The sequence below is a fragment of the Gambusia affinis genome, linkage group LG08, assembly GCF_019740435.1.
Source record: "Gambusia affinis linkage group LG08, SWU_Gaff_1.0, whole genome shotgun sequence".
NCBI lineage: Eukaryota > Metazoa > Chordata > Actinopteri > Cyprinodontiformes > Poeciliidae > Gambusia > Gambusia affinis.
This window is the reverse complement of record NC_057875.1, coordinates 2,442,358-2,455,000: the sequence shown is the minus strand read 5'-3', so window position 1 is coordinate 2,455,000 and position 12,643 is coordinate 2,442,358. Positions and strand designations below refer to the sequence as shown.

Below are 12,643 nucleotides of genomic sequence, written 5' to 3'. Positions count from 1 at the left end.
TTTTGGATCGTTCCGTCCCGGGCCGGCTCACCTAGAGAGACTCCGTTTCTCAGAACATCCTGTCACCGCTTCTAAGGCTTTAACATAACAGAGATCTCAGACATCTGAAGGTTCAGTCCTGGACTCAGTGGCGGAGCTAGACTTTTATTTCTGGGGGGGCCAATGGGGGGCCAGGGCTATCTGTAAGGGGTCCACTGACTATGACAATGACAATACAGTAAAAGTACTTTCATTCACATACTATATATAAATAAAGACTCATGAAATGAGATTTGCTCATGTAATTTGCAGTTTATTATCAATGCATGCCACACAAAGCATAAGTGGACATTAACCTCTAAATGACACCATTGTAACAAGACAAGACTTACAATGAGAATGCAGTGTCACACAGTTCACAATTACAATATCTCAAAAGAGCTGAAATAAAGTGCTAAACATCAGCGATAAGATAAAAGAAAACATAAAAGAAAATGACAAAGCTAAACACATAAGAATTTAAATAAATTAAACATTTCATGGAAAACATAATAAAGCAAAAAGAGTAACAGATTAAATTGTCACAAGTTCATGCCCTTTCCTAGGGGAAACGGAACCTCTAACAAAGTGTTGCCGTTTCATAGAAAATGTTTAGAAAAGAATTAGTAAAAATAGCAAATGTCAGTGGGGAACTTGTGTGGAGTTTTTTCACTCATTTTATAGTACAAGCTGGCTCCATTAGCATTACCTTTCACAGGTAAGAAAGAAAGAACACAATTTTATGAACAGAATTTCTTGACTTTGTGGAAACGACAGCTTCTGAGCCAATAAATATTTCCCATGTAATTATATTGGCCAGAAGTAACTACTCTGATTTTTATTTTCTTAGTATAGCTAACATTTTTCATTCTGTATAGTTTTATTTAATGCGAGAGCTAATAAGAAATCGCTGTTAGAAAGAAAGAGCATTACAGACCAGAGGATTTTGGCAGGTCATATAATCAGGAATGTCGTGATCCATTCTGTCTGATAACACATGCACCACGTTGGATACTTTTTTTTTTACTTCCCGTATTTATCCTCCCGACATTGTTCAGGCAGGATGAGTGGTAAACACACTGAAACACGTCAGCTTTTACAATACTTTTTGTTTGGTGCCTTATCTCTGAATTGTCAGGACGTTATCATAGGAACTGGCGACCTGAAAAGCAATGAGAACACACTGCTGTCTATAGCTGTAGCATTGTTAGCTTGATGCTCGCAACTTATAGTAGTAACTCAACTACCAGAAACTATTTCCTGGCTGAGCACAAAATGTTTTTAACGGGTTTTTTTTATTGGTAGTAGTAAACCATTGTAAAACTTACCTTTGAAGTCAGATTATCCGTCTTGGAGTCAAATCGACTGTATTCCTCTTAGCTGTAAGTTCTCCTTCTCTTCTTCTGTTGGGTCAACTCTGTTGTGTTCAAATGGTGTATCACAATAAACGTAAATGGTGCATATCGCCCCCTGCTGCTTTTGAGCAGTCACAACAGTCACAAGTGTCACAACCCATTGTGGTACATAGTGCTACCTACTGTGAAGGAATTACTGGGTGTCGTGACATGTCGATCTTGTGGGGGGCCGCGGGGGGGGCAAATCAGATGGCTGGGGGGGCACTGGCCCCCCCGGCCCCCCCTCTAGCTCCGCCTCTGCCTGGACTCTCAAAATAATTTAATGTCTAAATGCTCCCACTTGTTCAGATAATAAAGTAAGAAAAAAAAGATTAATTACCATAACTATGAAACTAAATTAAGATATTGTGACTTAATTTAAAGCAATTCTGTCGAGGCATTGGGGTCAGAAAATTTTAACTGCTCCAAACTGCAATGTGTGACCCGATACAATAGAGGGCGCTGTTGACTTCAACCGGAAGCCCAAGTATGTTGCCGGAAGTAAGGATCACTTTGCTAGAGTAAGCGCACCTTTTCAGCATGTGGAGTCTGTTTGGGCTTTCAGTTCCGACAAAATCCAGATAAATATTTCTAAAATTACGACAAGTTACCGAAAAGATGGGAAAGAAAGGAAAGAAAGAGAAGAAGGGGAAAGGAGCGGATAAGACGGCCGCTAAAATGGAGAAAAAGGTTTCAAAGAGGTCCAAAAGAGAAGAGGTATCACTTGATTTTATCGTTATAATTCTGTTTTATTCGAATCCATAACAAAAGGTGATTTTTATTTTCTTTTATTGTGTGTCCAGGAAGATTTGGAGGCTCTGATCTCTGAGTTTCAGAATCTGGACTCTAAGAAGACCCAGGTCGTAGAAACCAACTGTTCCCCTCCAGCACCGAGGTGACACCTTTAAATTCACTCTAAACTTTACCTGGGCCTCACAACAGAACTGAAATACCATTAGATACAAGCAAACTGAGTTCAGTGTGAAAGAATAAACCTGCAGGATATCATTACCGTTAATACCGTTATCTGTTTTTCCCTTCTTTTTTTAAATGTAAACTTTCGATTCCGACTTTGACTTATTTATATGGTATTTCTATGAATTTAAACGCACAAACCCATCTGTGTAAACTATGTTTTGATTTAAAAATTAAACGTACTAACGTTGACCAGAACAGACAGCAGGTCATCATTACGGTTTTGGGATTTCATCCTTCATTACACTGAAGCAATTCATGTTCTACATCTAACCAGTTTAAAATTGAACCCGTGTTTTTTTTTTATTAACTTATTTAATTAAATAAAGTAAAAAATATATATATAGATTTAACTTGAGTTAGCATGTTGATCACATCATTGGTTTTATTAATCTTTGCCTGCCTATTTACATTTGCTTTATTTTCTTTGTTTATATAGGATGTGTTAAAATGCTTAGATTCCAAATCATTAAGCTTCTCTGATTCATGTTTTTCTTTCTGTTTTACCTTCAAACCAACAGTAGCAAAACAAGAAATTACTTATGCTACTCTGACTACTTCCAACAACAATAACTATTGTATAGATATATTAATTTTGGGTCCAGAGAGCTACTGATCATTATTATTGATTTAGACTAATTTATAAATTTGATATTTTTTTTATATATTCTCAGTTTGGTTTAAGAAACTAATAAATTCCTGACAATATTGAAGAGATTCAGGTTAACTATTAAGAGAAGTAAAATTACCAAGAAGAGAATAAACAAAAACATAAAGCAGCACAAACCAGAAACACATGAAGCATAGATGTTAAATATAAACAATTAATCAGCTTTTGATCATTTGAGTGATTAGAATAATTTTTTTTTGTGGAACCACCATTATATGTTAGGATGAAATTAAACCTTTTACGAGTTTTAATAAAAAAAATAAAGCTAAATTACTTTTCTGCACCATCAGCTGAATGCATTAATTTAGGAAAAACCTGAAGATAAAATTAAGTTATGCCTCAACTCTCTCAAAAATGTAGCTTTTACTCATTTTATATAATCAGGGCTATTTCTGACATTTTGCTCTGGCCGTTTTTTTGTTTTTAGGCTGAATGCGTCTCTGTCTGCTCATCCTGAGAAAGACGAGCTCATCCTGTTTGGAGGAGAATTCTTCAATGGAAAAAAGGTAAAAAAATTTCCAGAAAAAATTTCTCTGCAGTTTTAAGTTTGAAATTCCTAAAAAAAAAAAAACTTTATTTTTTTTTAAATCTTTTTTTGCTTCTTTTCTTTTAATGGCAGACGTTTCTCTACAACGATTTGTTTTTCTACAATATCAAGAAGAACAGCTGGGTTAAATCGGACATACCCAACCCTCCTCCTCCACGCTGCTCCCACCAGGTACCCTACTCTCTTTTACCATTTTTTAAATTTTTTTATTTTAAACCAAACCACTTTTACACCTCACCTTTCTGATGCATGGACAACAGATAGTTGTTGGCTTTGGATCCAACATACAAAACCAAAGATAGAATGTTCCCCTTTCTATCTTTGGTTTTGTACTTTGGAAGAATGAAGCAAGACTCAAAATACTTTATCATTTTTCACACCGTAATATTACTAGAATAGCGTCAGAATATTACAGGATTAAAGTCATATTTTGAGAATAAAAATGTACAAGAATTAATCCAAAATAATATGAGAATAAAGTCAAAGTATTACAAGAATAAAGTTATAAAATTAAGTAAATAAAGTTATTTTGAAAATAAATCAAAAATGAAGTCATAATATAATGTGAATAGGGTTATATTATGAGAATAAAGTCAAAATATTACAAGAATAAAGCTTTAGTATTACGAGAAGAAAATCATAATGTTATAGTAAAGTTATATCACGACTCTATACTCATTCTTTTATTACTTTATTCTTGTAAATTTTTGACTTTACTCTGGTACTTTTATGTTTTTATTTTCTTAGCATGGCCTTAATACTCTGTTAATAATCCTGTAAAGTGGAATAATACTTTATGAAACATGGAGGAACATTTCTCCCGACAGCCACAAGAGGGCAGCGTGCTGCAGCTCAGATCGGACAGGTCTCATCTGTTAGCTCTGTCGTCCCAGCAGACGCCTGATGCAACAAAACAAACCTTTCCGTGCTCTGCTCTGCTGCTCCCTGCAGGCGGTGGTGGTCCCGCAGGGTGGAGGTCAGCTCTGGCTGTTCGGAGGGGAGTTCGCTTCTCCAAATGGGGAGCAATTCTACCACTACAAGGACCTCTGGGTGCTGCACCTGGCTACACACACATGGGAAAACATCAAGTACGTGCAGAAGCACAGAGGAGCCATAAAAATAGCACCAATAATAAACAGGAATAACGAGTCGTGTTTATTTAGGGAACTGGATGAGGTTTAAAGGCTTTAGTGAATTCATGTGAAATAAATGCAGTTGAATAATTAGTTCCTGCTTTGCATTTCTGAAGCGTTTGTTGTTTTCCAGAGCTGCCGGTGGTCCGTCGGGCCGCAGCGGCCATCGAATGGTCCTCAGCAAGAGGCAGCTGCTGGTGTTTGGAGGTTTCCATGAGAGTACGAGGTAAACTCTCCAAAAGATTTATCTCACAGCATTAAAACAAGGTCACAAAGTATTATGTAACATTTTATTCTCAGATTTTCTAGCTTAAATCTTTTAGTTGAGTCACTCTAGTTTTGATTCTGAGGAGCAAGAAAAACCACACAGCAAAGTATGTCAACAAATTTTGATGGACAATAAATTGTCCCAGAATGTGTTGCAATAATCAATAATATTGTCATTTTGAGACCATTTTCAACTAATATAATGGTAATGGGATAATAAAGTTATTACCATTGTCTGAGAACGAATTCTCAGAGATTATTAAATTTAAAATTGTATCCAATATTTAATACTGGAACTGGAAGACATTTTAAATATCCAAAATAAATAAACAAAACAGAAAATAATTATGAAGCACCAGCCTGAAGACTTTAAGAAAAGAAAGAAAATAGAAAAATGCTAAATCATGCAAATAGGAATGATTGAGCTTGTTTTAATTTATTATGAGATTAAATGATTTATTGCGCCAGGCAATTAATTAAAACTTTAAACAGCAAACTTTTCAAAAGTTCCTGTCATGAAACTTTTCAGTACTTTTGTTTTTAAATATAATTGCAACAACTATTTTATGTTTTTATTTACCTAATCAACAGTAAACTATTTCTGGCAATAAATTATTACAGATTTAAAACTTTAAAAGGTTTTGCAGATTTTTCAGATTAAATAAAAATCAACAAACTATATCCTAAATATTTCAGGTTGATCGTATTTTTCTAGGTTTGATCAGTATATGAGTCTTGCTTCATTTCGAAAAGTTTATTAAACAGCAGAGGTGGGCAGATTATCCAAACATTGTACTCAAGTAAAAGTAGTTCTACTTCAACATATTTTTCTCAAGTAAAAGTTAAAATGATCCATCCAAGAAATTACTCAAGAGTGAAAAAGTATTTGGTAAAAAGTCTACTCAAGTACTGGGTAACTGATCAAATTATTAATAATTTCATATTTAAAAAAGACATCATCAGATGGACTAAAATGTAAAGTTAAGTGGAAATTTGGAAAGGACCAAAATGACACTAATTCAAGTAACAAAAAAATAACAAAATCAGGCCAAATCTTTTTTTAAAAACATTCTGAAAATCCATTATCAGCCTTCATGTTATCGGCTTTAAGTTTAGCTCTCTCTCGCTTCCTTGCAGCCTGAAAGAACCGCAAACATGTATGTTAATTTTTAATAGTTCCTTACACCTTAAATGCAAGTTAATGAAATATGGCATTATGTGTCAAAGAGCAGATTTCGTAGTTTTTATGATGGATTAAGATCAAAAACATCAGGTTTATTAATTTTGTTGTGAATTAAACGACATCTTAAGTTTTTTATTTTTACTTTGTGTCTGGAAATTTCACTTTCCAGCTCTGGATCAGCTGATTTCTCTCCTCCCATTGCAGGGATTTTATCTACTACAATGACGTCCACGCCTTCTCCTTGGACACCTTCTCCTGGTCCCGCCTCACTCCGTCAGGCTCCGCCCCCTCTCCGCGCTCCGCCTGCCAGATGACCGCCTCGCCGGACGGCGCGGGCGTCATCATCTATGGAGGATACTCCAAAGTGGTACGCGCTCGCTCTGAGACTTACGGATGTTCTGCTGCGGGAAACGTCTAACAGCGTTTCTTTGTTCAGAGGGTGAAGAAAGACGTGGAGAAGGGGAGCATCCACTCCGACATGTTTCTCCTGAAGCGAGACGGCAAAGAGGGACAAGGTACAGAACTGATCAGACTGATCAGCAGAAATCATGCCTCAACTGCAGAGGTGGGGAGTAACTAGTTACATTTACTTTAGTGACGTTTAGATAATATGTTGGAGGATTAGGACCATACTAACAAAAATCATTCAAATTCAGATCATTTCTATAAATAAATAATAATAATATATGGTTTTATTTCAATAAGTAATTGTTGAATAAATTATTATTTATTGTATGAATAGCTTTTTATTCAGTAATTATTGCCTTTATTGTCCTATAAAGTCAATAATAATATTTTATTCTCCTATTATTGCAACTTTATTCTCATATGAGTCAAAATAATGTGAGAATAGTGTCATAATAATATTCTGGTAATAAGTCAAATATGAATTAATTAAAATATTTATTCATATTCATTATTCAATAAATTAATAGGACTTTATTTTCCTTGTTGTGACTTTATTATTATTCATTCTACATTATTCTCAAACAAACAAACAAACAATGCAAAATAGTGTCATTGTAAATGTAATAAATAGTAATAAATAAAGTTCTTGTATGATTACTTTATTTTCGTAAATCTACGACTTTACTGTCCTGTTGTTGCAACTTTATTCTTGTACGAGTTGAAATGATACGAGAGTAGAATCATTACAAGAACAAAGTCAGAATAATATGAGAATAAAGTCTTAATATGACTTTATTCTTGTAATTTTACTTTAGCGTGGCTCTAGTACTGTGTCATAGTATTGAGATTAAATAGAAAAACATAATATAGAAAAGTGTTTCTTCTGCTTAAAAGGGGTTATTTTGAAAACTCTTTCTTTATTTGTGTTCATTTTTCATTTTAGTTTTTAAGATACCAGAATTTGCACATAACTTTATATTTTTGTCTGATGACATTTAACATTTTAAATCAGCTACTTTTTATTTTTACTAGTAGTAAAAATATTAGTTAGTAAAAATATGTGAAAGTTTTGCTACTCTTGTAATTTGGGGATTTTCACTCAGACTGACTGTTTGTGGTACAGAAAAGTGGTCCTGGTCCAGATTGAGCCCGTCGGGGAGCAAGCCGCCCCCCCGCTCCGGGTTCTCTCTGGCCGTGGGTCCAGCGGGCCGGGCGGTTCTGTTCGGCGGCGTTTGTGATGAAGAGGAGGAGGAGTCACTGGAGGGAGACTTCTACAACGACCTGTACTTGTACGATTCGGTGAAGAACCGCTGGTTCCCCGGCTTGCTCAGGGTAAACCCAACTCTGATTCATCAGTTTGGACCAGAACCGAACGTTTTGTAAAAGTTACCTCGTACTTTTCCTGTTCAGTGTCTGCTGTTCTGGACAGTTCTGGTTCCACAGGTCCAAATCTTTGCATTAAAGTTTCTTTCAGATGGATAATACTACAGTAAATTATTGTAATAATATTTCCAGCAGTAGCCTCAGCACAGATGTTTTCCATATTTCCCTTTAGCCACTTGAATTTCAGGATGACAGCCATTTTTTAAGATGGCTGCCGTTTTTGAGCCAGTTTCTGCCTTTTTAAATGTTTATATGTTTTCGATGCTGGTCATTCCAACCACTCTGAAGCGATTATTTGTTGTAAAATCTGGGACGGGGGACTTTTCTGTTTGTAAATCTCCGGAGGATGAAGAGGAGGAGGAAGAGGAAGATGATGATAACTAGTGACAGTAGCTGCGTTTCCATTAACCACAAAGTTGGGCAAAGTGAAACTATAAAAATAAACTAATGGAAACAAGTCATCATAATTGTTAGCATTATCTTCTCTTAATAGTTTTTTTGTTTAGTGTTTAGAATTAACTTCTGACAATTTTTTGCATTTAGCAGTTTCACATTTTCTTGCTTTATTTTTTTAGATTTGTAGGAGTTTAGCGTTAGCTCACGCTAGCTGCCTTTTTGTATTTACTATTAGCTCCTTTCAGCGTTTGCTTCTACTATTGTATTAGGTTTAGCATTATTTTTATGCTTCACACCAGCTTGTCACAATAAGCAATTAATCAATTAACTGTATGATGAATTAAAATCAGCTTGATAATTTCCATTCAGATGATTGATATTTTTTGAAGGGTAATTTTGTTCAGAAAGACTTCATAATGATTTTTTTTATGCTTCTGGTTGTTTTATTTTATTCTGGAAATTTAAAATAACTTCCAGTTTGAGTGTGAGATGTTCTTTGAGAGGGTGAAATTGTATTGTTAAGCTAGTATCAATATATCACTTGAAAACTCTCAAAACAACAGTATTATCATTTATCGGATTAACTTGTGGGAAAATTTATAATCCAGATAAATCTAATATTGTGACAGAACTAGTTTCCCTCTTTAGCGTTGGCTTATGCAAATTTTTTATTTTTAACGTTAGCAGAGCAAAGATTCTTTTTAGTGAATTAGTGGTTAGTGAACCCAACTTTTTGTCTGTTTCTTCAGGGAACCAAGTCGGAGAAGAAGAAACGACGAAGGGGGAAGAAAGTGGAGGACGAAGGAGCAGAAAGGAAGGATGAGGAAGAGGAGGCAACGGCTCGAGGACCAACTGAGGTCATCAAGGAGGTTGTGACAGAGGACGGCACGGTGATGACCATCAAGGAAGTGATCCCCGGTCCTCAAGAGGAGGAGGAGGATGAGGAGGAGGAAGAGGAAGAGGAGGAAAATGGTAACTGGTGGCAGTAGCTGCGTTTCCATTAACCATAAAGTTGTACAAACTGAAATTCTAAAAATAAATGAATGGAAACAAGTCAATTTTGAAAAAGCGTAAATGTTTCCGTCAGCAGGAATATTGGGTTGTTGATCACACGACTCGTGTTTCCATTCCAGTTTTTGTGAAATACATCAAATTTGCATCTGTCGATTCATCCCAGCGTAAAACCTCATTTATTTTTTGACATTTCAAAAATAAATTTGCTTAATGAAACAAACCAATTTTGAAAAAACTCAAATGTTTTGTGCGTTTAGATGAGGTGGCTTTTCAGCCGAATCAAAATGGATATTTTACTAAATGAAAACAATTTTTTAGCATCATACGAGTCAGGTGATCAACAGCCAGATGTTACTACTGGCAGAAACACCAAAGAAGACGATGGGAAGTGGTAAGGTTATTTTATTTATGTAGCACATTTTCAGGAACAAAGCAGCTCAAAGTGGAAGAAGATGGTTTGTTTAGTTTTTTCCTGACAATATGCAAAGCTCTCACAGCATCGCAGTTCATAAAAAATTGTTTCATTCCAACATGTTGAATCCATCGCTCTTCTGTAAAATGGCTGACTGCAATTTTCCCAAAACGCTCCATACTTAGCCGCTCCCAGCCAGCCTGTCGCTCCATTAATTCACCAAAGTTATTAAATCCATGAGTGAATTATGATTACATGTCATGTAACTGTTTACACTCATTGCTGCTATTATTTTTATTGAATCAACACTTGAGCAAACACATTCAGATGTGATTTTAATTACATTTTAGCAGAACAACTTATATATGCAATGTTTCCGAACAACATTAGCAGAAGAAAATTTCAACATATTTCTGTTGAAAACGCAGCTGGTGACGGTGAGAACCTTTGAAACAGAAAAAAAAAATTACATTTTATACTCAGATTGAGCTTCGCTTCGCAGGTTCGGCCTCGGCGCCGTCGGTGGAGCCGTGTCCGAGGTCCAGCGCCATGGCAACAGTGCGTCAGGGCAAGCTGTACCTGTACGGTGGGATGTTCGAGGTGGGAGACCGCCAGTTCACCCTGAGCGACTTCTACTGCCTGGACCTGCACAAGATGGACCAGTGGGAGGTTCTGGTGGAAATGGACCCGAGTGAGCGAGCCAATCAGGCGGACGCCGCTTTGATCCCAGCTGAGGCTGCGAGGCTTCATGATGATTTATGATTTTTGTCTCCACAGAGACGCAGGAGTGGCTGGAAGAGTCTGAGTCAGAGGATGAAGAGGAGGAGGAGGAGGAGGAGGAACCCAGAGGAGCAGAAGGAGAGGAAGAGGAGGAGGAGGAAGACAGCGAGGATGATGAAGGCAAGGGATTACTCAGCATCTTTGATGTGTTCTGCAACAAGTGCTTCCTTTGTTGCTTGGAAATTACATTTGATGACTCTATTACTTTATTTTCGTTGCTTTTCCAGTTTTACTCACTTTTTAAAAATATTTCTAATTTGTGGAAAATATAAATTGTAAAAGCTGCTGCATAATTACAGGGAATTTCTTGACTTCCCTCACATTACCAACACAAACTTCTCGTTTGTTTTCAACTTTCAATACAATATAAAATTACATCTTGCATTTTCTTATTTAAAAAAGGAACTGAATGGCTTATTTCTATTATTTATTGTATTTTTAATATTGCATAGAAAAGGCTTATGCAGTGAAATAAAAACTCAGTTCAATGTCCCAGTGATTTTATTTGATTAATCGATTAATCGTCAGAATAATTGATAGATTAATTGATTGCTAAAATAATTGTTAGTTGCAGCTCTATTATAGAGTCAGAGAACATGCATACCGAACTCTAGTCAAATAAAAGAAGAAAAATAATTAAACAGCAAAAAGGGGTTTTAATCTTATTTTGTTGACATGTGGTTATTACTGGCAAACTGAACTAAATCTTTTAATCGAGTCACTATTTTAAACATTTTATTAAAATTCAAATCTAAAATGTTTAACAGATCACTGCAGTTACATCTGATCTAACATTTAAAACCCCAATAAAATAGTTTGAAGTTTTAACATGAAAGAACCAGAACCAGTTCAACCAACATGAACGGCATAATAAACTATTTATCAATCACAGGAAACTAGCATTAAGCGAATCTTTTCCTCGGCATCTTTAACAGATTTAACTGTGTTTTCAGAGGAGGAAGAGGAGGAAGAGGAGCACCCCGCGGTGCAGGAGGGAGAGACACTGACAGACTACCAGAACCGGACCGAGCAGTACTGGGTTAAACTCGCACGCGCCAACATGGGGCCGGACGCCAAGGACAAAAAAGTGGCCAAAGTTGCCGTTGCCATGGCGAAAGTCTTCTATGAAGACCAATAGTTGGAATCCCAGAACAGTGAGTGAGTGAGTGTGAAGGTGCGTGTGTTTGTTTACCTTTATATTCAATTAAATTTCATAACTTGTAATAAAAGTTAAGTCTCTAAGCAAAACATCTAAACATAAACTTCCAAATGATGCAGTGAATCTGAATAAATAATAACTGGTAACACATTTAATTTTGACAATTTTAACAAATATGTGAAAAACATGTTGGTTTTTTTTTTAATACAATTTACAAACTGAAGCTTTAATCCTGGAAATGTTCTTCAGGTCCAGGTGACAGAAGACCGACTTTGTAATTATCTTTATGTGTCTCTGAAAGTTCAGGTCTTAGTTCATTTTGACTCCCAGATAAATAAACTTATTTCAGTCGTTTATTGGAGTCAAATATCTGATTTTATTTTTAAAAAATGAAGTTTTTGAATGATCAGAGTCTGGATGGATGTTTGGAGGAGGAAGACGGGATGAAGGGATGAGTGCAGCTTCTCCGTCTCCGCCTCTCTGCGGCCTATTTTATCCTCCATCAGCCTCTCCCCATCCCAAACGAGGGATGAGGAGAGGCTGATGAATAATAGAGGAGAAGATGGATGAGAACGAGACTCCTCGTCTTTTCTCCAGTGAAAACTCAACCCAAGGACAAAAAAAGACTTTTGTGTTTTGCTGATGCGGCGTTACGTAGCGTGGAAACGTCACTCATGAATGAACCAGCCGGGAAACGACAAATTAAGAACCTCGGAGTTTGTTTCCTCTGCTGCGTTCTGTGGGGAGGTGAAACTGTTAGGAGGAACGCTGCGTGTTTTGGTTGGCTGCACTTCCTGTCTGGACTTATTAGCCGCTCAGAGCAGCGCTCTCATTGATCGCCTGGAGATGCCACACGCTGTTCAAACACAACCAGATGGTGAGCAAACATGCAGAGGATCACCTT

At 36.4% G+C, this 12,643-nt stretch overlaps 1 protein-coding gene across 1 annotated transcript; it reads left to right on the top strand.

The window, feature by feature from the left end:
* The first annotated feature begins 1,882 nt into the window (after positions 1–1,882).
* On the top strand, positions 1,883–12,093 carry klhdc4 (kelch domain containing 4). Its single transcript, XM_044124598.1, has 13 exons — positions 1,883–2,129; positions 2,216–2,307; positions 3,485–3,563; positions 3,677–3,775; positions 4,556–4,692; positions 4,871–4,963; positions 6,392–6,554; positions 6,624–6,702; positions 7,719–7,927; positions 9,124–9,346; positions 10,303–10,491; positions 10,578–10,700; positions 11,534–12,093. The coding sequence occupies exons 1-13, from the start codon at positions 2,031–2,033 to the stop codon at positions 11,716–11,718; spliced, it is 1,770 nt and encodes a 589-aa protein (XP_043980533.1). The 5' UTR covers positions 1,883–2,030; the 3' UTR covers positions 11,719–12,093.
* Positions 12,094–12,643: the final 550 nt, after the last annotated feature.

What these genes read in the sequence shown, in the direction of transcription:
- klhdc4 (XM_044124598.1), top strand. Translation starts at nt 2,031, where the DNA reads ATGGGAAAGAAAGGAAAGAAAGAGAAGAAGGGGAAAGGAGCGGATAAG. An exon ending in CACACATGGGAAAACATCAA is followed by an intron (nt 4,693 to 4,870) that starts GTACGTGCAGAA and finishes GTTGTTTTCCAG; the next exon opens with AGCTGCCGGTGGTCCGTCGG. An exon ending in ATGGAGGATACTCCAAAGTG is followed by an intron (nt 6,555 to 6,623) that starts GTACGCGCTCGC and finishes TTCTTTGTTCAG; the next exon opens with AGGGTGAAGAAAGACGTGGA.